The sequence below is a fragment of the Scyliorhinus torazame genome, chromosome 10 (genome assembly GCF_047496885.1).
Source record: "Scyliorhinus torazame isolate Kashiwa2021f chromosome 10, sScyTor2.1, whole genome shotgun sequence".
NCBI lineage: Eukaryota > Metazoa > Chordata > Chondrichthyes > Carcharhiniformes > Scyliorhinidae > Scyliorhinus > Scyliorhinus torazame.
The window spans coordinates 196,610,064-196,637,007 of NC_092716.1; the positions used below are offsets into that span (position 1 = coordinate 196,610,064).

The following is a 26,944-nucleotide window of genomic DNA, read 5'->3' on the forward strand; positions in this document are numbered from 1 at the left end:
AAATAACTTTGGAAATCTGTTACTGGATCTTGGAGTTCATGTAAAAGCAGTTAAGACAAAGGAAAACTAAAAGGGGGTGGTATAAATTCCTGGACTGGATTGTTTGTTGAAAGTGGAGAGGAAGCTTTGTTTAAAAGTGTCATTTATAAAACATGGACTGGATTTCGAATGCAAAACGCTAATGGAATGTATTATTATGAGGGATTCTGAAGAGAAATCCACAGACACTAACTTGGGTTCAGAGCACAGTGTGCATATATGACCACAGTCATCTTGTGTGCTTATCAGGGACGTTTTGTGTCAATGAGACCATTGTAACTTAAGTTGAAACTAATTAGCCATCCTGTAACTCTGTTCCTCCACTTTTATACAAAAAAAGTAAATGTTACGCCATGGGATTCTCCGTCGGCGGGATCCTCCGCCCCACCGGCAGCGCACCCACACCCGCACGTTTCCCGGCAGCATGGGGTGGCCCACAATGGGAAACCACATTGGCAGGCTGGGGGAACAGAGAATCCCGCTGCCGGCGGAGGCACGTCGCGCCGGAAAACTGGTGGGACGGAGAATCTCGCCCACAGGGTTCCATTCTGGGATCTTCTTATCCAGTTATAACATCAACTGGGATCGCAACAGTTGACTCTCCTGACCCACTGACCCTTGTGTTCACATTGCTTCCAGATGTGAAATTTCCAACTTTCGATAAATGATTTTTAAAAAAATATATATTTTATTAAAGTTTTCAAACAGAATTTTTCCACTTTACAAATCAACATAAAAAATAGCACAGTAACTGATAAATAACATTATTATTTAAATAATATAGTGAACTAACAAAGTAACAAAAAATAGTGCTCCCCCCCCTTCCCCGGGCTGCTGACGATCTATTTTCCCTTAACGTTCCGCGAGATAGTCAAGGAACGGTTGCCACCGCCTGGAGAACCCCTGGGAGAACCTCTCAGCACAAATTTCATTCGTTCTAGTTTTATGAACCCTGCCATGTCGTTTATCCAGGCCTCCACGCCGGGGGGTTTCGCTTCCTTCCACATGAGTAAGATCCTTTGCCGGGCTATCAGGGACGCAAAGGCCAAAATATCGGCCTCTTTCGCCTCCTGCACTCCCGGCTCTTCTGCTACCCCAAATATCGCTAACCCCCAGCCTGGCTTGACCCGGACCTTCACCACCTTTGAGATCACCTTTGCCACTCCCCTCCAGTACTCATCCAATGCCGGACACGACCAGAACATGTGTGTGTGGTTCGCCGGGCTTCCCAAGCACCTCCCACACTTGTCCTCCATTCCGAAGAACCTGCTCAGTCTTGCTCCCGTCATATGTGCTCTGTGTAAAACCTTAAATTGAATCAGGCTAAGCCTGGCACACGAAGACGAGGAATTTACCCTGCTTAGGGCATCAGCCCACAGCCCCTCCTCAATCTCCTCTCCCAGCTCTTCTTCCCATTTTCCCTTCAGCTCCTCTATCATCGCCTCCCCCTCGTCTCTCATCTCCTGATATATTTCGGACACTATGCCCTCCCCGACCCATACCCCGGAAATCACTCTGTCTTGGATCCCCTGTGTCGGGAGCAGCGGAAATTCCCTCACCTGTTGCCTCGTAAACGCCCTCACTTGCATATATCTGAAATTGTTCCCCGGGGGCAACTCATACTTTTCCTCCAGTGCTCCCAGGCTCGCAAACGTCCCGTCTCTAAACAAATCTCTCAGTTTCCTAATTCCTGCTCGTTGCCAGCTCTGGAACCCTCCGTCCATCTTTCCTGGGACAAACCTATGGTTGTTCCTGATCGGGGACCACACCGAGGCACCCGTCACCCCGCTGTGTCGCCTCCACTGCCCCCAGATCCTTAAGGTTGCCACCACTACTGCGTTTGTGGTATACCTTTTCAAGGAGAGCGGCACCGGTGCCGTCACCAGCGCCTTTAGGCTCGTTCCTTTACAGGACGCCATCTCCAGCCTCTTCCACACCGCCCCCTCTCCCTCCCTCATCCACTTACAAACCAGCGCCACATGGGCGGCCCAGTAGTAGTCATCCAGGTTCGGCAACGCCAGTCCCCCTCTGTCCCTGCTACGCTGCAGGAACCCCCTCCTTACCCTCGGGGTCTTCCCTGCCCACACAAAACTCATAATGCTCCTGTCTATTTTCTTGAAAAAGGCCTTCGTGATCAGAATGGGGAGACATTGAAACACAAAAAGAAACCTCGGGAGAACCATCATTTTTACCGCCTGCACTCTGCCCACCAATGAAAGCGGCAGCATATCCCACCTCTTGAAATCCTCCTCCATCTGCTCCACCAGCCGCGTCAGATTAAGTTTGTGTAGAGTTCCCCAGCTCCTAGCCACCTGGATCCCCAAATATCAGAAGCTCCTTTCCACTCTCCTTAACGGCAGGGCGTCTATTCCTCTTCCCTGCTCCTCGGGGTGTATTACAAAAAGCTCACTCTTCCCCATATTTAGCCTGTATCCCGAAAAATCTCCAAACTCCCTCAATATCTGCATAATCTCTGTCATCCCCTCTACAGGGTCCGCAACATATTGCAGTAGGTCATCTGCGTAGAGTGACACTCGATGTTCCTCTCCCCCTCTAACCACCCCCCTCCATTTCTTAGAGTCTCTCAACACTATGGCGGGTGGTTCAATTGCCAACGCAAACAGTAATGGGGACAGGGGATACCCCTGCCTTGGTCCCCTGTGTAGCCGAAAATACTCCGATCTTTGCCGGTTTGTGACTATACTTGCCACTGGGGCCCTATAGGAGTCTGACCCAACTGATAAACCCCTCCCCGAACCCAAACCTCCTCAACACCTCCCATACATACTCCCACTCTACCCTATCAAATGCCTTCTCCGCATCCATCGCCACCACTATCTCTGCCTCCCCCTCCGCTGGGGGCATCATTATCACCCCCAGCAGCCGCCGAACGTTGACATTCAGTTGTCTCCCCTTTACAAACCCTGTCTGGTCTTCATGCACCACCCCCGGGACACAATCCTCTAGCCTCGTCGCCAGCACTTTTGCCAGCAGCTTGGCGTCTACATTTAGGAGTGAGATAGGCCTATATGACCCGCATTGTAGCGGATCTTTATCCCACTTCCGGATTAGTGATATCGTCGCCTCCGACATTGTCGGGGGTAGAATCCCCCCTTCTCTGGCCTCGTTAAAGGTTCTCGCCAGCAGCGGGGCCAACAAGTCCACATATTTCCTGTAGAAGTCCACCGGGAACCCGTCTGGTCCCGGGGCCTTCCCTGCTTGCATATTCCCCAGTCCTTTAGTCACCTCATCCACCTCAATTGGCGCCCCCAGACCTGCCACCTCCTGCTCCTCCACCCTCGGGAACCTTAGTTGGTCCAGAAACTGTTGCATTCCCTCTTTTCCCTCCGGGGGTTGGGACTTATATAGCCTCTCATAAAAGGTCTTAAACACCTCATTTACCTTCCCTGCTCTCCGCTCCGTAGTTCCCGTTTCATCCCTAACTCCCCCAATCTCCCTCGCCGCTATCCTCTTGCGAAGTTGGTGGGCCAGCAGCCGGCTCGCCTTTTCCCCATTCTCATATCTCATCCCCTGTGCCTTCCTCCACTGTGCCTCTGCCTTTCCTGTGGTCAGCAGGTCAAACTCCGTCTGAAGTCTTCGCCTCTCTCTATATAGTCCTTCGTCCGGGGCCTCCGCATATCCTCTATTCACCCTCAAAATCTCCCCCACTAATCTCTCCCTTTCTTTGCCCTCTTGTTTCTCCTTGTGAGCTCTAATGGAGATCAACTCTCCCCTAACCACCGCCTTCAGCGCTACCCATACTACCCCCACCTGAACCTCACCATCGTCATTGACCTCCAGGTACCTCTCAATACATCCCCGCACCCTTCCACAGACCCCCTCATCCGCCAATAGTCCCACATCCAGTCGCCAGAGTGGGCGTTGCTCCCTCTCCTCTCCTAATTCCAGATCCACCCAGTGCGGGGCATGGTCTGAAACGGCTATGGCCGAGTACTCCGTTCCTGCCACCTTCGAGATCAGTGCCCTACTCAAAACAAAGAAATCTATCCGGGAGTATACCTTGTGGACATGGGAGAAAAAGGAGAACTCTTTGGCCAACGGCCTAGCAAATCTCCACGGATCCACTCCCCCCATTTGCTCCATGAACCCCCTAAGCACCTTGGCCGCTGCCGGCCTTCTTCCGGTCCTGGATCTAGACCGGTCTAGCCCTGGATCCAGCACAGTATTGAAGTCCCCCCCCCCCCATTACCAGGCTTCCCACCTCCAGGTCCGGGATACGTCCCAGCATCCGCTTCATAAATCCCGCGTCATCCCAGTTCGGGGCATATACATTTACCAGCACGACCTCCTTTCCCTGTAATCTACCACTCACCACTATCCCCGTTATCCACCACTATATTCCTAGCTTCGAACGACACCCGTTTCCCCACCAATATCGCCACCACCCCAATTTCTCGCGTCCAACCCGGAGTGGAACACCTGTCCCACCCATCCTTTCCTTAACCTAACCTGATCCACCACCTTCAGATGCGTCTCCTGAAGCATGACTACATCCGCCTTCAGTCTTTTTAAGTGCGTGAACACCCGCGCCCTCTTAACCGGCCCATTCAGGCCTCTCACATTCCACGTGATCAGCCGGATTGGGGGGGAACGCCCCCCCCCCCCACCCCGGGACCTCCCCCCTCCCCTCCCCCCTCTCCCCCCCCGCCGACTAGCCATCCCCTATTCTGCTATTCTGGGCCAGCTCCCCATCCGGGTCCCACGCACCCACCCATCCCCCAGGCGGCGCCTTCCCATCCCGACCACCTCTTCTTTTGCCAGCTCCCCCTTGCTCTCAGCAGCACCAACCCAGTTAGTGTGTCCCCCACCCCCCCGATAGATCCCCATCTAGCATGGTTACTCCCCCCATGATGCTTCCGAAAGTCAGCTAACTCTAACTGACCCCGGCTTCCCCCGTTCTCTCTTTGACCCCCGTGTGTGGAACTCTCTTCCTTCCTGCGCCTTTCTTCCCGCCATCATCTCCATAGCGCGGGGAAAAAAAATGCGCTTTCCTATCGGCCCCGCCCCCTAAGGCGCAGCTCCCTCATTCCCCATCCCCCCTCTCAGTCCCTTTTTCCACCGGCGCCCACATTTCTCCGTGTTCCCCCATCTAGAGGAGAAAAATTCCCCGTCTATCGTTTCAGTACGATAAACCTCCCATTCCCCAATTTACACTTCTGTACAACAACCTCGTTGTTTTCCCCCCAACATCAGACTCTCAGTTCTAGTCCAGTTTCTCTTCTTGGATGAAGGTCCATGCCTCATCCGCTATTTCAAAGTAGTAGTGCTTGCCCTGATGCGTGACCCACAATCTCGCCGGCTGCAGCATCCCAAATTTCATTTTCTTCCTGTGAAGCACCGCCTTGGCCCGATTGAAGCTCGCCCTCCTTCTTGCCACCTCCGCGCTCCAGTCCTGATACACTCGTATCACCGCATTCTCCCACCTGCTACTCCGTACCTTCTTGGCCCAGCTCAAAACAGCGTTTCTGTCCGTGAAGCTGTGAAATCTCACCACTATCGCCCTTGGTAGTTCTCCCGTCTTTGGTCTTCTCACAAGGACCCGGTGAGCCCCTTCCACCTCCAGGGGGCCGGGGGGGGCCTCAGCTCCCATTAGCGTATGGAGCATCGTGCTCACATAAGCCCCAACGTCAGCTCCCTCCGTTCCTTCGGGGAGACCTAGAATCCAGAGGTTCTTCCTCCTCGAGCTGTTTTTCAGGGCTTCCAGCCTTTCGATACATCTCTTATGTAGAGCCTCATGAGTCTCCGTTTTTACCACAAGGCCCTGTATCCCAACCTCGTTTTCGGCTGTCTTTGCCTTCACTCCACGGAGCTCTATCGCCTGGGTCTTTTGTGTTTCCTTCAGCCCATCGATTGCCAATAACATCGGCGCCAGCATCTCCTTCTTTAGTTCCTCCACACACCGTCAGAGGAATTCCTGCTGGTCCGGGCCCCATGTCGTCTGGGCTCCATCCGCCGCCATCTTGCTTCTTCCTTCTCTTCTCTGCCGCTGCTCCAAAGGATCCTTCGCAATTTGGCCACTGCCACTGGTCTTTTCCATACACACCCGGGGGGGTACCTTCCTTCGTCACCCCACACTGGGTTTGGTCTGAAAAAATTTCCGTTGGGGCTCCCGAAAAGAGCCCAAAAGTCCGTTCGAACGGGAGCTGCCGAAACGTGCGGCTTAGCAGTGCATCACCACAACCGGAAGACCGATAAATGATTTTAGCAGGCACACCAAGGAGTTCTGAAATGAAGATCAAAAACTTTCCACAATCCTCTCTGAAACATGCACCATAAAAGATTGTTTACAAATGGTATAGATTCCAAATCAGGAAGGCAGAAAAGATAACATGGCTGGTCCCATCATCGAAGCATGGTAGCACAGTGGTTAACACTGTTGCTTCACAGCACCAGGCACCTGGGTTCGATTTCTGGCTTGGGTCACTGCCTGTGCGGAGTCTGCACGGGTTTCCTCCGGGTGCTCTGGTTTCCTCCGACAAGTCCCGAAAGACGTGCTTGTTGAGTGAATTGAACATTCTGAATTCTCCCTCAGTGGACCCGAACAGGCGCCGGAATGTGGTGACTAGGGGATTTTCACAGTAACTTCACTGCAGTGTTAATGTAAGCCGACTTGTGACAATAATAAAGATTTTTTTTTTGCATGGGATGTGGGCATCGCTGGCTGGGCCAGCATTTGTCGCCCATCCCTAAATGCCCTTGAACTGAGTGGCTTGCTAGGCCATTTTGGCAGGCAGTTAAGAGTCAACTACAATGCTGTGAGCCTGGAATCTCATGTAGGCCAGACCAGATAAGGATGGTAGATTTCCTTTCTTAAAGGGCATCGATGAACCTGAGTTTTTTTTTCCAACAATCAAATGATAGTTTCATGGCCATCATTGAGAGGAGCTTTACAATTCCAGATTTATTCAAGACAAAGAAGGTTCACTAGGTTGATCCCGGGTATGGAGGGGTATTTGTACGAGGAGAGGTTCGGTAGGTTTGGCCTGTACTCATTGGAGTTTAGAAGAATGCGAGGTGACCATATTGACATACAGGATCCTTAAGGGGTTTAGCAGGATGTTTCCCCTTGTGGGAGAGTCTGGGACCAGAGGGCATAAACTCAGATTATGGGCTTGCCCATTTAAAACAGAGATGAGGAGAAATTTCTTCTTTCAGTTGTGAACCTGTGAAATTCTTTACTACAGAGAGCCATAGAAGCTGGTTCTTAAGTATGTTCAAGGCTGAGCTAGACAGATTTCTAATCAGTCAGCGAATCAAGAGTTATGGGTAGAGAGGTGGAGTTGAGGATTATCATATTAGGTCAGTCACGATCTCACTGGATGATGGGGCAGACTCGATGGGCCGTATGGCCTACTTCTGCTCCTACGTCTTATGGAGTGGAAAGGCGTGCCCAATCATTTATGTGCTGCTCTAGATTTAGGCTCATAGCAGAGATAAGGCCCATAACAGCTCCAGGTCAAAAACCACAGGTACTTTCTCCATGTGTGTGCCTCTTGTACGACTCTGTCATCAAAGATCATGGACACTACAAGGCAACGAAGGGACTCAGAAAGAGTCAGAAAGCATCCATAATGAATTACTGCACTCTCAGCTCAAGAATGGTGTTGTGCACCTCTCTATGCAAATAATGAGGGGCAGAAAAGGACTGACCTTCCAGAAACAAAGTTAGAAAAAATGTAATTAGGTGTGTTGGACATCTGCCATGTTAGCGGAAAGGAAATACTAACAGAAGAAGAGCATCGACAGACATTTCACTGAACAATTGATAAATGTGACAGAACAGGAGTACAATGTGTGTGGCCAATTCCCACTCAAATTAAAGTAGCAAAATCAAATTAATTGGCCATTTACCTACAGAATGCTGCTGTTGGGCTGAGCTCACTGTAAAAATTAGCTGTTGCGTTAGCCTTGAAAATAACAATAACTCACTGTGGAATGTCTTTAGGGTGTGGCTTTTTTCACCCAGAAGGTGGTGAGATCTGGAACTCACTCCACGGTGTACGTTTTAAAGCCCCGCCCACCACTAGAATCGTCGCGGGCGAGCAGACAACTTGGTAGTCCACTGCGAGGTCCATTGACCTTGGATGGGAATTTATGTGACCCCTGAAAGGGCGTTAGAAGCAAAACCCTCATCATATTGAAAAGAAACACTTGGACATGCATTTGAAGTGGCACCAGTTCCGAGGTTGCATATCAAGAGCTGGAAAGTGGGATTAGGTTGATTAGCTCTTTTACAGCTGACACAGCCACAATAGGCCAAATGGCCTCATTCTGGGCAATTCATTTTCTACATTCTGTCAATAAAAGCAGAAACATTCCCTTCACAAGGGATGGAAACTTTGACCTTTTAAATCCTTATACGCATTAGCTGCTCAAGAAAATATATGAAGAAAAGCTCCTGCAATGTTTGAAACACCCATGAGAAATACTGCCTTAATGACACAGCTGATGAACTATCATTGTAATCTAATCAGCTTCTTCCAGGAGTGTCAATGTTGTGTCTGATAATCCACATGGGTTCCAATTTTCCAACACTATCAGATTTTCCTAGTTTTAATAATTAATTTAGAGTTAATTACATTCAAAGTAATGTAATAATATAAATAGATTGGAAAATGTAATTTGCTCGGCACGTATTTGTTGCTGACTTTATGTTTTGGAATCTATAGAATCACAGAAGGTCATTCAGTCCGTCAAATCTGCGTTGACCCTCCGAAAGAACACCTGACCTAGATCCACTCTCTCACCATATCCCTTTAATCCCACCTAACCTGCTCATCTTTGGACATTAAGGGACAATTTAGCATGGCCAATCCACCTAACCTGCACATCTTTGGACTGTGGAAGGAAACCAGAGCTCCCGGAGGAAAACCATGCAGACACAGGGAGAACGTGCAAACTCCACATATTCACCCATGGTCAAAATTGAACCCGGGTCCCTGACGCTGCGAGGCAGCAGTGCTAACCACTGTGCCACCTCAATGACATCGAGATAGAGAAAAATAGAGGGAGAGTGAGAAACATAGGAACGTCGGATCAAGAGTGGATCATTCAGCCCCTCAAGCCACCTCCATCGTTCAATTAGATCATGGCTGATCAATTCTATTTATTCAACTTAACTCCATATCCTTTGATGCCCTAACCAACAAAACCTATTGATACAACAGTAAAATGCCACAGATGCTGGAAGTCTGAAATAAAAATAGAAAGTGCTGGAAATTCTCAGCAGGTCAGACAGGATCTGTGGAGAGAGGAACAGAGCAAACATCTCAGATCAAGGATCTTTCGGCAGAACTGGGAATAGTTGGGAGACATAGCAGGTTTTAAGCACATGGAATAGTTGGGGGGTTGGGGTGGGTGTAAAAGAACAAAAGGGAAGGTCTGTGATAAGGTGGAAAGCGGGATAGATTCAATGAAATGGGTCCATGGTGCATGGCTAAATGGAGTGGTAACAGGACAAAAAAGAATGTATGCATCTCTGTTTTGAAAGCTCTAGTTGTCCTCCAGCATCCAACAGCTTTTTGTTGGCAAGAGTATTCCAGATTTCTACTACCCTTTGTGTGAAAAAAATGTTCCTGGATTTCTCTGCCAAATGGCCTGTTTCTCATGTTAAAGTTAAGCCCCTTTGGTCTTGATTCCCCCACCAGGGGAACTAGTTTCTCCATACTTGCCCCATCAAATTGATTTATCATTTCAAACACTTTGATTAGATAACCCCTCAATTTAACTACATTCAATCTTCTTTTGCACTAACTTCAAGCACACTATTGCTTCAGCAAACCAATTGATAAACATTAGATGTTACTAGAAATCACCTGCCAGCTCATTGGAAATCTTGACAGATTGTATCATTGGGCCTGGGTGACAAAATTCATTCTGCAAACAGTAAGTTGGTGATAGAAAGGAATAACTTACAGTAATCATAAACATTTGGGACAAAAGTATGCTACTATTTCCTCGAGGAAGTCCAGTGGGCAGCATCCCTGCCTGAGTCCGAAGCTCCAGGTTCAAGTCCCACCCCAGGACTTGATGACCAAGGAAGGTGCACTCATAGTGCGGCCAAGCAAGTTGAGTGTCAACCTTCAAATCTGATCAGCACATTGTGCAAGCAGGAGAGATTCCATCTCAGCCATGTGATGGAAAGGGAACATTAGAGCCTCCACCATCACTATCCCTAGCTCCAAACTACAATGTGCCTGTATAGGTACATGTCGCCATAGCAACTCGAACTGAGCAAGCTATAAACACTTCCCTTCTTTTGCCTCCGTACCACTGCAACAGTTATGAAAACAGTTCTCTCTGTAACTGAAACACTGTCCGAATTTCCTCCCAATTCTGACTCATGAGGGTAAAAAAAAACATCAAAATCCAAAAGACATCCGTCCGAACAAAGAGTGCAATAGGGGCAAATGAAAAGAACAGCTTTCTGGCACAAGTGTTCAGAAGGGCAAGAGGTTTAGATGGAGCAAAAAAGCAGAAACTGTTCCACTGATTGGGGAGTCAATAGCCGAAGGGCACAGATTTAAGATAATCATCAGAAGAATCGTCAGTGGTAAGGTGAGGAGACTTTTTAACGGCGCAAGTTATTGTAATCTGGAATACCCTGTCTGAAAGGCTGGTAGAAGTTGTTTGAATAACTTTCCAAAGAGAATTAGATGTATACCTGATGGAAAACATTTTCAGTGTGACAGGGAAAGTGCAAGTGGGGGTGGAAAGTGATGCTAATTGGAAAGCTCTTTGAAAGAACCAGCATAGGCACAATAAGTCAAATGTCTTCACTCTGGATTCTATTGTATCAAAATCTTAATGCATTGTTCCATCATTGGGCTCTGTCACATGTCATTCTTTGGGATGTCCTGATGACATGACAAGTTGTCACATTAACGCAAGTTTATTCTTTCTTAAATTAGGATGCATCGTTAATGGTAGTCAGTAAGCTGCGCTAGAAGAAGGGGACGAGAAAGTCATAGGTCTACCTCCAGCTTCTCCTGTGTACCGCTGTGCAGCTGTTTACGTAGGCAATTCTCACCGAGGTAAATCGAGAACAGACCACACTTTTTGATTCAGAGATCAAAGTCGTTTTCCTAATTACTATTGTCCTGTTTTAAAACTTGACCATTCTGTTAGAATCTGAGGTGATTACTAATTCACCATAAACCAAGCGGCCCCACTCAACAAGCATCCATTCCCTCGGATAGAAGACTTCTATGCAAAGTTAATGGGGGGCCGCCCATTCAGAGAATTGTACCGGTTTCACGATCCTAATTACTTCAAGCGTGTCATCTCGGTCTCGACTTTCTTGCGTAGAGCATATGGGGCGGGCCTAGCTCTGAAGAATTTTGGTGTGGACTTGGGGTTCACTTACATTTTTGCCTTTTCCCCTCGTGTTCGATCAAGCTCGTTTTGAAACACCTCTTCGTACTTGCTCAAGACTTGCACAGGACTTTAAACTAGAGATGGGGGGGGGGGGGGGGGGGGGTAGTCAGGGAACCAAGAGGTGAAGTAATCAGTGGGAAGCGTAGCTGCTTAGGAATACAAAAATGCACGAAAAGACAAAACTCAGGAGAGGTTACAATAGTCCCAATCCCACAAAATATGACACAGTATATGGAAAGGCTCAGTAAACCACGGTCCACCACACTAAGAAAACAAAAAGGGATGGTCAATAGAGAATTAAAGGTGCTATATTTAAATGTGTGTAGTGTACGGAACAAGGTAGATGGGCTTGTGGCCCAGATTGTGACTGGCAGGTATGGTGTGGTAGGCATCACAGAGACGTGGTAGCAGGGGGTTCAGGACTGGCATTTAAACATCCAGGGATTCACAACCTATCGAAAAGACAGAGAGGTGGGCAGAGGGGGCGGGGTTGCCTTGTTAATTAGGAATGAAATTAAATCAATAGCACTAAACGACATAGGGTCAGATGATGTGGAGTCTGTGTGGGTAGAGTTGAGGAACCACAAAGGCAAAAAAACCATAATGGGAGTTATGTACAGGCCTCCTAACAGTGGTCAGGACCAGGGGCACAAAATGCACCACGAAATAGAAAGTGCATGTCAGAAAGGCAAGGTCACAGTGATCATGGGGGACTTCAATATGCAGGTGGACTGGGTAAATAATGCTGCCAGTGGACCCAAGGAAAGGGAATTCATTGAATGTTTACAGGAGGGCTTTTTGGAACAGCTTGTGATGGAGCCCACGAGGGAACAGGCCATTCTGGACTTAGTGTTATGTAATGAGCCAGACTTGATTAAAGATCTTAAAGTAAGGGAACACTTAGGAGGCAGTGATCATAATATGGTAGAATTCAATCTCCAATTTGAAAGAAAGAAGGTAGAATCAGATGTAAAGGTGTTACAGTTAAATAAAGGTAACTACAGGGGCATGAGGGAGGAACTGACAAAAATCGACTGGGAGCAGAGCCTAGTGGGAAAGACAGTAGAACAGCAATGGCAGGAGTTTCTGGGAGTAATTGAGGACACAGTACAGAGGTTCATCCCAAAGAAAAGAAAGGTTATCAGGGGGGGGATTAGGCAGCCATGGCTGACAAAGGAAGTTAGGGAATGCATCAAAGCAAAAGAGAAAGCCTATAATGTGGCAAAGAGTAGTGGGAAGTCAGAAGATTGGGAAGTCTACAAAAAACAAACAGAGGATAACAAAGAGAAAAATAAGGAAAGAGAGGATCAAATATGAAAGTAGGCTAGCCAGTAACATTAGGAATGATAGTAAAAGTTTCTTTAAATACATTAAAAACAAACGGGAGGCAAAAGTAGACATTGGGCCGCTCCAAAATGACGCTGGTAATCTAGTGATGGGAGACCAGGAAATAGCTGAGGAACTAAATAAGTACTTTGCGTCAGTCTTCACAGTAGAAGACATGAGTAATACCCCAACAATTCAGGAGAGTCAGGGGGCAGAGTTGAATATGGTAGCCATCACAAAGGAGAAAGTGCTAGAGAAACTAAGAGGTCTAAAAATTGATAAATCTCCAGTCCCAGATGGGCTACATCCTAGAGTTCTAAAGGAGACAGCTGAAGAAATAGTGGAGGCGTTAGTTATGATCTTTCAAAAGTCACTGGCGTCAGGGAAAGTCCCAGAGGATTGGAAAATCGCTGTTGTAACCCCCCTGTTCAAGAAGGGAACAAGGAAAAAGATGGAAAATTATAGGCCAATTAGCCTAACCTCTGTTGTTGACAAGATTCTAGAATCCATTGTTAAGGATGAGATTTCTAAATTCTTGGAAGTGCAGGGTCGGATTAGGACAAGTCAGCATGGATTTAGTAAGGGGAGGTCGTGCCTGACAAACATGTTAGAGTTCTTTGAAGAGATAACAAATAGGTTAGACCAAGGAGAGCCAATGGATGTTATCTATCTTGACTTCCAAAAGGCCTTTGATAAGGTGCCTCACGGGAGACTGCCGAGTAAAATAAGGGCCCATGGTATTCGAGGCAAGGTACTAACATGGATTGACAATTGGCTGTCAGGCAGAAGGCAGAGAGTTGGGATAAAAGGTTCTTTTTCGGAATGGCAACCGGTGACGAGTGGTGTCCCACAGGGTTCAGTGTTGGGGCCACAGCTGTTCTCTTTATATATTAACGATCTAGATGATGGGACTGGGGGCATTCTGGCTAAGTTTGCCGATGATACAAAGATAGGTGGAGGGGCAGGTAGTATGGAGGAGGTGGGGAGGCTGCAGAAAGATTTAGACAGTTTAGGAGAGTGGTCCAAGAAATGGCTGATGAAATTCAACGTGGGCAAGTGCGAGGTCTTGCACTTTGGAAAAAAGAATAGAGGCATGGACTATTTTCTAAACGGTGACAAAATTCATAATGCTGAAGTGCAAAGGGACTTGGGAGACCTAGTCCAGGATTCTCTAAAGGTAAACTTGCAGGTTGAGTCCGTAATTAAGAAAGCAAATGCAATGTTGTCATTTATCTCAAGAGGCTTGGAATATAAAAGCAGGGATGTACTTCTGAAGCTTTATAAAGCATTAGTTAGGCCCCATTTAGAATACTGTGAGCAATTTTGGGCCCCACACCTCAGGAAGGACATACTGGCACTGGAGCGGGTCCAGCGGAGATTCACACGGATGATCCCAGGAATGATAGGCCTAACATACGATGAAGGTCTGAGGATCCTGGGATTATATTCATTGGAGTTTAGGAGGTTGAGGGGAGATCTAATAGAAACTTACAAGATAATGAATGGCTTAGATAGGGTGGACGTAGGGACGTTGTTTCCATTAGCAGGGGTGACTAGGACCCGGGGGCACAGCCTTAGAATAAAAGGGAGTCACTTTAGAACAGAGATGAGGAGAAATTTCTTCAGCCAGAGAGTGGTGGGTCTGTGGAATTCATTGCCACAGAGGGCGGTGGAGGCCGGGACGCTGAGTGCCTTTAAGACAGAAGTTGATAAATTCTTGATTTCTCGAGGAATTAAGGGCTATGGAGAGAGAGCGGGTAAATGGAGTTGAAATCAGCCATGATTGAATGGTGGAGTCGACTCGATGGGCCGAATGGCCTTACTTCCGCTCCTATGTCTTATGGTCTCATGGTCTTATGCTGAGGGGCCTCACATATACAAAGCTTGACGTAAGTCACACTTATTTAAAACTTGAACTGGATGAGAACTCTAGGATATCTGTAACCATCAATATGCACAAGGGACTTGTCCAATATACCAGGTTGCCTTTTGGGATATCATCTGCTTGTGCAATATTTCAGTGGACAATGGAGAACTTGTTACAAGGAATCCCAAAATTTGTGCTGTACTTAGACGATGGCTCAGTGACAGTGACTTCACACGAAGAGCATCTCCCCAGCTCAGAAGAAGTCTTTCAAAGGTTCAGAGACGCTGGCATCAGATTAAAAAGAGAGAAGTGCACATTTCAGGCCAGTGAGGTCACGTTTTTGGAATTTAAGGTGTGCTCAAAAGGTTTGCGCCCTTTGGAAGACAAGGTACAGGCCATCAAAGAAGTCCCTGCGCCGAAGAATGTTGCAGAATTGAAATTGTTTCTCGGCATTGTAAATTACTACAGCCAGGTTCATCCCTAATTTGGCAACCATGTTAGTGGCGCTACAATAGTATTGGAAAGATCCACAAAAGCAAGCTTTCCATCAAGCCAAACAGGCCCTACAGCCGTCCAGCTAATTGGTCCATTTTGACCCAGGCAAACCGATAATTTTAACCTGCGACTCTTCACCTTATGGGATAGGAGCGGTCCTGTCCCACAAGATAGAGGATGACAGCCGCTGCCTCCCAAACATTCGCCAACAAAAGTATGCACAAATTGAAAAATAGGGCCTAGCTGTGATACACGGCATTAAAAAATTCCATTGGTGCGTGTATGGCCGCCGGTACACCATTGTAACCAACCACACACCACTAAAGATAATATATAACAATAATCGCTTATATTCACAAGTAAGCTTCACTGAAGTTACTGTGAAAAGCCCCTAGTCGCCACATTCCGGCACCTGTTCGCCGGCGACTGAACAGATGGTACGGAAATTGAACCCACACTGCTGCCTTGTTCTGCATTACAAGCCAGCTATTTAGCCCACTGTGCCAAACCAGCCCCCCCTGGGGGTACTCTGTGAGGATAAACCAATTCCATCAATTGCTTCAACCAGGGTGCAAATGCCTTGCTAGTAGTGGCTTATAGCTACGATTTCCAACATCAACCAAGGCAGCAGATCTCCAATGCCGGTGCCCTGATTCGGCTCCCGCTCCCCCAAAGTCTTGCACAGCCACCTGTGCCACAAGAGATTGTCCTGACATTAAATTTTCTGGATACCCTGCTGGTCTCCTTGACCCACATCAGGAACTAGACCCAATAGGACACAGACCTCTTGAAGGTCAAACAAATCATTCTAAGTGGATGGTACCACGACAAGTCAGATCAGCTCAGGTCCTACCAATGGAGGAAAGTTGAACTTAGTTGTGAAAACAGAGTATTGCTTTGGGGTTCCCAGGTGGTGGCACCATCCCCAGCAAGAGAGCCACTGCCACTACTGCAGATGATGCACAGTGCTCACCCTGGCCAGACTAAGATGAAAATGTTGGCCAGGAGCTACATATGGTGGCCAGGTAGTGACAAAGATATTGAGAACCTGGTTCGTCAGTGTGACTTCTGTCAGTCACAACAAACCTTTCCACCTGCGGCTCAGCTGCCTCCATGGGAGGGGCCTGTTCGTCCATGGACAAGGTAACACATCGGTTTCACTGGTCCCTTCCTGGGAAGAATGTCCTTGATACTGGTGGATGCCCGCTCCAAATGGCTTGCTGTCCAGGAAATGAGGACGCCAACCTCAACATCCACCATCAAAACACAGATGTATGGGTGGCACAATGGTGCAGTAGTTAGCACTTCTGCCTCAGGCGCTGAGGTCCCAGGTTCGATGCCGGCCCTGGGCTACACAGTGTGGAGTTTGAACGTTCTGCCCGTGTCTGCGTGGGTCTCACCCCCACAACTCAAATGATTTGTAGGGTTGTTGGATTTGCCATGCTGAATTGCCTTTTACTTGAAAAAAAACCCCTAGAAGAACATTTTCACCATTCATCAGACTAATGGCATCCACCACATCCGAACGGCCCTTTATCACCTGGCCTCGAAGAGCAGTGCAAACTTTAAAAGCTGCAATGTAAAGACAATCAGACAGGCCGTTACGCCTCAAATTGGCTAATTTCCTCCTTTAGTACAACACCGCCCCTCACATCACTGCTGGGGTCACACCAGCAGAGCAATTAATGGGTCGTTGCCTTTGTAATCTGGTAGACCAGGTGTTCCCCAATATGGTGGGTAGGGTGGAGGCGAGGCAAGCCTCCCAAAAGAAGTATCATGATTCAATGAAAGACAACAGATCGTTTAAAACTGGCAACCTAGTTTTTGTAAGAAACTTTGCATCTGGTTCATTGTGGATATCGGAGTAATTGTGGCAAAATCTGGTCCTGCCTCTTACCTAGTGAACTTACAAGGGGGACAAGTGCGGAAGCAAATAGACCACATAGGAGTAGAGAGGCTGCAGCCCTAACGACTGAACAGATGGTTCCAGTGAGCACTACCAACCCCCCTTCGGTGGAGACTGAAGCAAGTGAACGGGGGGGTGGGGGTTCCAGAAGAGACCCCTCCCACTACTCCTGAGGGACCGGAGGGTGGGGGACACCCCAAGCGCAACTGTCGAGACCTTGAAGCAACCTCTTGCTGTTGACAAAGACACTGCTTCACTGCTGGAGGAACCATTCACAACACTGAGGCATTCCACCAGGCCTAACCAGTCCCCTGACAGATTGACCTTGTGAAGGACTGTACTGTATTACCCCCCAACCTGATGTTTCTGCCCACACTGTACATAGTTAACTGTAAATAACCTGTGATGTATATATCTGTCGAGGGACCTAAGGGGGAGGGATCTGGTAGCGTGGCTCCTTTAGGGGCAATCTTTGGTAGACCACATTTCGCACTCTGAGCCTATCGCGCAGATGTGCGCAAAGCCTGACCCATGGGGGAAAAGCGCAGAGTCCTGAGAGCAGGGGCCCGGGCAGTGTGGATCCCAGGGTGAATATCTGCATGATATGCTTCTGTGTCTCTATATAGTTCTGATGTGGAGATGCCGGCATTAGACTAGGGTGGGCACAGTAAGAAGTCTTACAACACCAGGTTAAAGTCCAACAGGTTTGTTTCGAACCACTAGCTTTCGGAGTGCAGCTTCTTCCTCAGGTGAATGAAGAGGTGGGTTCCAGAAACACATATATAGACAAAGTCAATGATGCTGGACGATACTTTGAATGCGAGTCTTTGCAGGTAATTTAGTCTTTACAGGTCCAGACGGAGGTATTAGATCATTCCTATAACATGTCATTGCTCTATTGATCTGGACTCCTCACTCACCTTATGTAGACTTAAATCTTAGGAAGATGCAGACGCCGCTCCCCCCACCTTCTCTTGACCAGGTTACCCCGAGCCAATTTTACCGCTGTCAGGCTGTTAATTGGCTCAAGGCAAGACTTCTGCCTCCATCTGGGAGGAAGGTCCAGTCAGAGGGCTGGCAGCTCTCCAATCCCAGCAGCGCCACCTGGAGCGGTGGCCACTATTGGAACTACAACCAGTCCCCAACAACAATCGTCAATGAAGCTGGATTAGAAGGTAGGTTAGTGTTTTTAATTGGGGCCAGTCTAGCAGGCTCTTCTATTCTCTTAACCACTCTCTTCCAATATTTTTTATTCACTGCCTAGTTCTTCAAGACTGCTCTTGCTTGGTTCTCCTCACACTTGTCTAATCATAGATCGCACATCTCTGGCTGGTTTAGCACAGTGGGCTAAACAGCTGGCTTGTAATTCATAACAAGGCCAGCAGCGCGGGTTTAATTCCCATACCGACCTCCCCGAACAGGTGCCGGAATGTGGCGACTAGGGGTTTTTCACAGTAACTTCATTGAAGCCTACTTGTGACAATAAGTGATTATTATTATTAAGATATCAGATGTGACTCAGTGCCTAGCAGTCGCACGAGTCATAGATTGTAGACTCAACTCCCAGCCCAGAGGTTTGAACCCAAGATCCAAGCCAGCGCTCCCTTGTCAGTATTGAGAGGGTGTTGCAGCTTCAGAGGTGGCTGATTTTGAATGGTGTGATAAATCGAGATCTTGCCTGTCTGCTTAAATGGATGTAAATAATTCCATGGCATTACTTTGAAGGAAAGCAGGGCAGTTCTTGCCGATGTCCAGGCCAAAACAGCTTATGTGGCCATTATCACATTGCTTGCCATGGCCTTGCTGTACACATATTGGCTGCCACATTTCCTATATTACTACAGTTGACTGTACTTTGAAAAGTACTTCATTGACCGCAAAGAGCTATGGAACATCCTGAGGTTGCGAAAGACTCAATATAAATGGTTTCTCTTTTTTTTATTGGTTTCTCCTCCTAACTCTGCCAAGTACATCATTTACTGCCCCCCCCTACCACCACACCTCCCTCCCAGAAGGACCCATCATTCAGCTCCTTGTCTTCCTCATCAACTTGTTTGCTATGCCGTGTCTTAATTGCGGAACAAAATGATACATGATTGAGAGCACTTACGTTCAGCAAGGATCAGAGGTGGGTAAGCAAGGTAGTATCCCAGCTCAGCAGCTGTCAGGTGATGTAAGAGGCTGCTGGATGTTGTACCATTGAGAAGCGTGCTCTCATTCCTCACCATGTACACCATTGTGACAGCTGTAGAGCCATCAGTCACGGACGTGTTCAAAATCTAGAGAGAAAACAATACGCATGTGGCATTCAGATGCTTCTCCCCCTCCAGAATGTAAAATATTTGTTTGCACTTACACTTTAACGATACTTAACTTTTAGTCAATGTGCAGCTTTGAAACGATGCACACCTTTAAACCACACAAATCCTTTAAACAACACAATTCCATAACCCCTTTGAATAACAGCGACTCGTTAAAAAAATACAAATCTTCAAATGATGGAACCTCTTTTAATAACATGCATTCATTAAAAAATACGAACCTTTCAAATTATACAATCCTTTAAATGATACATGTCTTGAAAATACGCAAACCCCTTCAACTGCACAAATGTCTCAAATGAAACGAGCCCTTTAAATAAGCATTGCATGCCCTTTAATTGGTATAAATCCCCTAAACAGCAAAAACCCCTTGGACGATATGAGCCCTTTAAACAATACAAACCCTATAACATGACACAACCCCTTCAAATAATAAATTCCATAAATGATACTTACCCTTTAAACAATATAAACCCTTTGAGCAATACATGCCATTCAAATATGTGTGTGTCAATAGTTTATTTCCTTTGAAAAAATGTACCCGTTAATCTTGATTTTCCTCTTAGAAATGGTCTATTCCCATATATTGTATGATTTGCATCACCAATTTGCAATAAACATTTTGCAGAAAAATGCACATGAAACATGCAGCTGAAATTCAGTGAAATGGATCATGAACGTGATAACGAAAGTACAGAACCTGAGGCACTCAGGCAATCTAGACTGTCTAAAACAAAAAGTTGGCGATCATTAAAAATCTTTCAGCCTCTAGAAAGGTAATTTCAATGCATTGTTGCTCTCTCAAGGTGACTCTGGATGAGCCCAATGATTAGATCTAATTTCTGTAAGTAAAATTGTCAGCTAATCAAAAGTTCAAGAATAAGTTCTTTCTTTACAGAACTGGAGAATCCATGGGCGGGATTCTCCAATAACGTTGCTATGTCCCCACGCCCGCGAAACAATGCGCACAAATCATTCTGGACTTACCTGGAGAAAGTCCAGGGTTATTCTCCGATATGCAGGGGGCTAGTAGGGCCCCCGAGTGCTACTTGCATCTCCGGCTGCCGACACGGGGCCCTGCATTTCCGGTCGGGGATCCGCTCATGCGCACGGTGGCGGCCTGTGTCGACTGCGGATCTGTGGCCCCCGATCGATAGCCTGGCTGTCCTGGAGGCGCCCACCCCCGGTAAATGATCCCCCGCACCCCCACCAGAGCGGCCACGTGTATGCGGACTGAGTCCGCAGCCGACATCCCGAGTGCCCGCCGGGTGGAACCATGTGAGGACGAGAGGACCACGCCGGCGGGAACGCGACCAAGTACACCTGGAGAATCACCGCGGGGGCCTCTTTCAATGGTCCCTGACCAGCGCCGCGTCGACCGTGCGCGTCCGATTGGCAGTGATTCTCCGGGGATTGGCGAATCGCGGGACCGGCGTCGGACCCGATCTCGGGTTTGACGCCCATTGTCCGCACCCGTGCCGAGCGTCATTTTGGCGCGGAGAATCCCGCCCCATACTTATAATGTTATTAGGATCATTAAACTATGGGAATAAAAATGAGAAAGGATGAGTAAGAACATTTATTCTGGCTTGTGCACCTAGATTTTAACATTCTGATATTGAATTCATATCCATAGAATGATGCAGCACAGAAGAATGCCGTTCAGCCCATCATGCTTCTTTGAAAGAGCTATCCAATTAGTCCCACTCGCTTGTCCCCATAGAGCTTCAACACCTTTCCCTTCAAGTACTCATGCAATTTTAAAGTTACTATTGAATCTGCTTCCTCCTCACTTTCAGGCAGTGCATCACAAAAACTTGCTGCATAAAAAAAATTCTAATGTCTCGCCCAAATTTTGCCAATTACCTTAAATCAGTGTCGTCTGGCTACTGACCCTTCTGTCAGTGAAAATAGTTTCTCTTTACTTACGCTATCAAGACCCCTCAAGATTTCTGCACCTCCATGAAATCACCAAGGGGGATGGGCGAATGGGGAACCTGCTTGCCTCCAATTAACAGCCCTCTAAGCTCTCTGGGAAGCTTGCTAACAGGTCAGGGAGGGTGAGAGACGAATTTTTAAAGGTCTAATTGGTGAACCCGAACCCAGTCTGGTGCACATTAGCCCAGCTTTTAGATTAATTCTGGGGAGATGCTTGCTTTTAAATGAATGAAGATTTGTGCGGATCATTTATTTTGGCTGCCCTCCCCCCCCCGATCCCCGGAGACACTCGGCATCACTAACTGATTCCAAGTTTGCCTCCGGTCTAAATAAGGCATTAGCATTTCAAAATAATTTCGCATTTATCGACACCTCTCTGGGTATCACTTTAAAATCTGGCCGAGGGTGTTAGATTTAAAGTAATGAAATCAGAGTAACTTATACCCAACAAAGTACCAGGTGTAACATAATTTACTAAGAAGGATTTGAACGGGTGAATCAGCAAAATAAATCATTAGAAGAACATCAAAGAACGGTGGGCCTCGTATTGAGAACATTAGGCAATTGAGGCTTTGAGGTATAACTGGAAGATAAAATGCCATAAAATTATAGTCCTGGTCTGAGGTGGTAAAAGTAGTAAATTAGTCATAGGCAAATTACAGATCGCCAGACAAAATGAATAGATTGATGGGGAATTGATTAGATCTAAAATGGACGGCACTCTGACTATCTGCTGTTGCCATGGTGATTTCAATTACTCAGAAAATTAAATTGACAGAGAAAGGCTTGCCTCGAGGGCGAAAGATACCAGCAATAAATTTACTATGGTAATCGCAGACTGTTTTATGTCGCAAAATATGAATCAGAGCAACCATTCTGACACTTCATTAAGAATAGGGCTTTGACAATGAAACCACAATAAGAAAGCAAGCGAAAATGACCATTTTTGGCTTTACTGATTCACATCTTTGTAATCAAGAGTTCAAATGTCACAAATGCTGAATTTTACAGGGAACATTTTAATGTTATGATTGCAGACTGGAGCTTCCCTCCAAACTGGCTCCGATGGTGTAATGGTTATCTTTAGTGGCAGTATGGGCTCATAATCTAAAGAGCTTGTAGCTTAAATGCCAGCATGGCTATTTTAATGTGAATTCACTTGAAAAAAATCTGAAAATAAAGCTGTTATTAGTGGCAGGATTGTGATTCACTAATGCCCTTTAGGGAAGCAATCCTGCTTTCCTTATTCAGCCTGGCCTGGCCCACGTGTGAATCTGGTCCCACATTAACATGGTTGACACTTAATTGAAGTGGCGAAGCAATTCAATTCATTTGCATCAAGGCTAATGAATGGAAGCTTTGGAGAATGCCAAGAGAAGCAAAAAAAAGAGAAGCTGCAGGCTAGTCCAAATGGGAAACTAGCTGGCGACGGACAGTGGTAGAGGAAGAGTTAGCGGAGCAACATAGGAGACAACCTGCCCAGATGTTTGCCACAACGGAGAGGTTTTTGGTCATGGCAAAGATAGTGGGCAAGATTCTCTGTTTGGGAGTCTATGGGCATGATCCAATGGCCACGCTGGGCTCGAAAAGCTGCTCACCACGGTGCAGCGCGGCTGATGAAAGCCGGGAGACCCCTTCCCGGGATCTACCCGGATCGCCAAGCCTCGCGAGATGAAACGCGATCTCACGAGACGTTGCAATGCAAATCCTGCTCATTGTAGGGACTCTGGCAGTGCCAGCCTGGTACAATGCATTTCAGCAAAGTATAGCTGACACTTGGGGGAGGGGTTGGGGGGGGGGGCGAGAAAGAGAATTAAAATAGAAAGAAAATAGATCATGATAAGGAAGATAGGCTAAGGCAGCAGAAACGTTAGGGACTTTGCTGATGATGGTGAAGGGGTATTTGGATGTCCTGTAGAGAAATTGGTAATACCTACAGAATAGAATCCACTGCAAAGAGCGAGAGACAGAATGGTAACAGAGACACACTCAAGAGAACAGAAAGCGGATTAACTGAGGGAAAAAAGAGAGGAAAAACAAAGAGAGGGAGAGGGACTGATGCAGATAGAGAAACAGTGAAAGGGAGACACAGAGATAGAAAAACACCAGAGACAGGAACATAGAGAGAGAGAGACACTCAGGAACAAAGAAAATGAGTGAAAGAGATTGCTCCGGTTTCCTCCCACAGTCCAAAGATATGCAGGTTAGGTGGGTTGGGCATGCTAAATTGCCCCTTAGTGTCAAAAAAGGTTAGGTGGTGTTACAGGAATAGGGTGGAGGCGTGCGCTTAAGTAGGGTGATCTTTCCAAGGGCCGGTGCAGACTCGATGGGCTGAATGGCCTCCTTCTGCACTGTAAATTCTATGATTATGATTATTATGATAATGAGAGACACAGTCAGAGACAGAGAACAGAGATACAAGCAAAGAAAAAAGCACATAGAGAACAAAGAGACATGGAGAGAATGACAGAGGGAAAACGGAGAGAGGGATAGACAGAGATAGTGACAGACTGTGATAGAAAGAAACAAAGAGAGAAAGACAGCGTAGAGAAAGCAACACATAAAGAGAGGCAGAGACAAAGAAAGAGAAATAGGCAAAGAAATAGCAAAGGAGAAAAACAGACAGGCAGACAAAGATGGAGAAAATCAGAGATTGAGAGTTGCGGAAAGTGAGAAAAAAAATAAACAAAGAGGAAGAGATAGAGTCTAAGAGAAACCAACAGGGAAAGTGGGGTATGTGTAATAACAGAAAGTAGTCACTGACTCTGCAAGGAATCCTGCAAAACAGATAACGGATTTGCAAAAAGCCCATACATGGAGCACACACTGCTTCAGTTACAATGATGCTCAGAAGATGAATTCCATGAATTTGACTAGTTGGGTGTTTTGATGCATCGTTTTCAGATGACACGCAAACCTTCATGACCTAATAGCAAGTAGCGCGCCCGGCCTTTACAATCCTGGTGCGATGGAATTTGAACACAGCTCACTCTACAGCAGAAATTACTGCATGCTACACTTCCGAACAAAACGTTGCAAGTATTGAGTCACGCTGCTTCACCTCAAAATTATATTTGTTCTGCTGTGCTCCCTCACAAAAGAGGGGAAGAAAAAACCCTGCCCGTCAATACAAAAAGGTTTTACCTGAACGCTTAAGTTACTTTTTAAGTTGGTGGCCCGAGATGCAGCCTCCTCAAATGCTCTCTGCAGCCTCGCCTCCATGGTCTGAACAAAGCTGCAGAATTTGATGATGTCCGTTGTACTCACAAACTGGAGCACTAGGTTAAAAAGAACAGAGAGATTTATTAAAAATACACAAAAATCTTCTTTAAACACTGTAAAATCACATACCACCTGGATCTTTCGCACATTCTGGCGAGGGAAGATAAAACAAACCGACTGCATCTATTCCAAACTTCTTGGACTGCAGTGAAATTCTCAATATTGGCCTTTTTTCCAATATGAATCATCAGAAAATAAATTTAATAGATTCACCCAAAGCCTTAGGGCAAACTGAGAGATTTCACTTCACTGCTAAGTCGAAATACTGTCGGAGTGCCAGTGCCGATGGAATGTTGCACTATCAGAGGGCCAGTGCTGCTGGAGGGTTGTAGTGTCAGAAGACCAGTGCTGATGGAGGGTTGCAGTGCCAGAAGGCCAGTGCTGATGGAGGGTTGTAGTGCCAGAGAGCCAGTGCTGTTGGAGGGTTGTGCTGTTGGAGGGTTGCAGTGTAAGAGGGCCAGTGCTGTTGGAGTGTTGCAGTGTCAGAGAGCCAGTGCTGCTGAAGGGTTGCAATGTCAGAGGGCCAGTGCTGATGGAGTGTTGCCGTGTCAGAGGGCCAGTGCTGCTGAAGGGTTGCAGTGTCAGAGAGCCAGTGCTGTTGGAGGGTTGCAGTGTCAGAGAGCCAGTGCTGCTGAAGGGTTGCAGTGTCAGAGAGCCACTGCTGCTGAAGGGTTGCAGTGTCAGAGAGCCAGTGCTGCTGAAGGGTTGCAGTGTCAGAGGGCCAGTGCTGTTGGGGGGTTGCAGTGTCAGAGGGCCAGTGCTGATGGAGGGTTGCAGTGTCAGAGAGCCAGTGCTGCTGAAGGGTTGCAGTGTCAGAGAGCCAGTGCAGATAAAGTGTTGCAATGTCAGAAGGCCAGTGCTGCTGAAGGGTTGCAGTGTCAGAGAGCCAGTGCTGTTGGAGGGTTGCAGTGTCAAAGGGCCAGTGCTGTTGGAGAGTTGCAGTGTCAGAGAGCCAGTGCTGTTGGAGGGTTGCAGTGCCAGAGAGCCAGTGCTGCTGAAGGGTTGCAGTGTCAGAGGGCCAGTGCTGATGGAGGGTTTTGCTGTTGGAGGGTTGCAGTGTCAAAGGGCCAGTGGTGATGGAGTGCTGCACTGCCAAGTGGCCAGTGCCGATGGAATGTTGCAGTGTCAGAGAGCCAGTGCTGTTGGAGGGTTGCAGTGTCAGAGGGCCAGTGCTGTTGGAGGGTTGCAGTGTCAGAGAGCCAGTGCTGTTGGAGGGTTGCAGTGTCAGAGGGCCAGGGCCAGTGCTGTTGGAGGGTTGCAGTGTCAGAGAGCCAGTGCTGATGGAGGGTTGCAGTGTCAGAACGTCAGTGCTGCTGAAGGGTTGCAGTGTCAGAGGGCCAGTGCTGATGGAAGATTGCAGTGTCAGAGGGCCAGTGCTGATGGAGGGTTGCAGTGTCAGAGAGCCAGTGCTGTTGAAGGGTTGCAGTGTCAGAGGGCCAGTGCTGATGGAGGATTGCAGTGTCAGAGGGCCAGTGCTGATGGAGGGTTGCAGTGTCAGAGAGCCAGTGCTGTTGAAGCGTTGCAGTGTCAGAGAGCCAGTGCTGCTGAAGGGTTGCAATGTAAGAGGGCCAGTGCTGCTGAAGGGTTGCAGTGTCAGAGAGCCAGTGCTGATGGAGGGTTGCAGTCTCTGAGGGCCAGTGCTGTTGGAGGGTTTCAGTGTCAGAGGGCCAGTGCTGCTGAAGGATTGCAGTGTCAGAGAGCCAGTGCTGCTGAAGAGTTGCAGTGTCAAAGGGCCAGTGTTGCTGAAGGGTTGCAATGTCAGAGAGCCAGTGCTGCTGAAGGGTTGCACTGTCAAAGGGCCAGTGTTGTTGAAGGGTTGCAGTGTCAGTGAGCCAGTGATGTTGAAGGGTTGCAGTGTCAGAGAGCCAGTGCTGCTGAAGGGTTGTAGTGTCAGAGAGCCAGTGCTGTTGGAGGGTTGCAGTGCCAGAGAGCCAGTGCTGATGGAGGGTTGCAGTGTCAGAGAGCCAGTGCTGCTGAAGGGTTGCAGTGTCAGAGAGCCAGTGCTGATGGAGGGTTTCAGTGTCAGAGGGCCAGTGCTGCTGAAGGGTTGCAGTGTCAGAGAGCCAGTGCTGCTGAAGGGTTGCAGTGTCAAAGGGCCAGTGTTGCTGAAGGGTTGCAATGTCAGAGAGCCAGTGCTGCTGAAGGGTTGCACTGTCAAAGGGCCAGTGCTGTTGAAGGGTTGCAGTGTCAATGAGCCAGTGCTGTTGAAGGATTGCAGTGTCAGAGAGCCAGTGCTGCTGAAGGGTTGCAGTGTCAGAGAGCCAGTGCTGTTGGAGGGTTGCAGTGTCAGAGAGCCAGTGCTGATGGAGGGTTGCAGTGTCAGAGAGCCAGTGCTGCTGAAGGGTTGCAGTGTCAGAGAGCCAGTGCTGTTGG

At 47.6% G+C, this 26,944-nt stretch overlaps 1 protein-coding gene across 1 annotated transcript in view; it reads right to left on the reverse strand.

The window, feature by feature from the left end:
- The window catches only part of kiaa1549la (KIAA1549-like a), a 431,663-nt gene that overhangs the window by 230,655 nt on the left and 174,064 nt on the right, over nt 1–26,944 (reverse strand). The window contains exons 6-7 of the mRNA XM_072466225.1: nt 24,434–24,567; nt 19,141–19,309 (exon numbers count right to left, since the gene is read on the reverse strand). Of these exons, the coding sequence (XP_072322326.1) occupies nt 19,141–19,309; nt 24,434–24,567 (303 nt within the window). The remainder of the gene's footprint in view (nt 1–19,140; nt 19,310–24,433; nt 24,568–26,944) is intronic.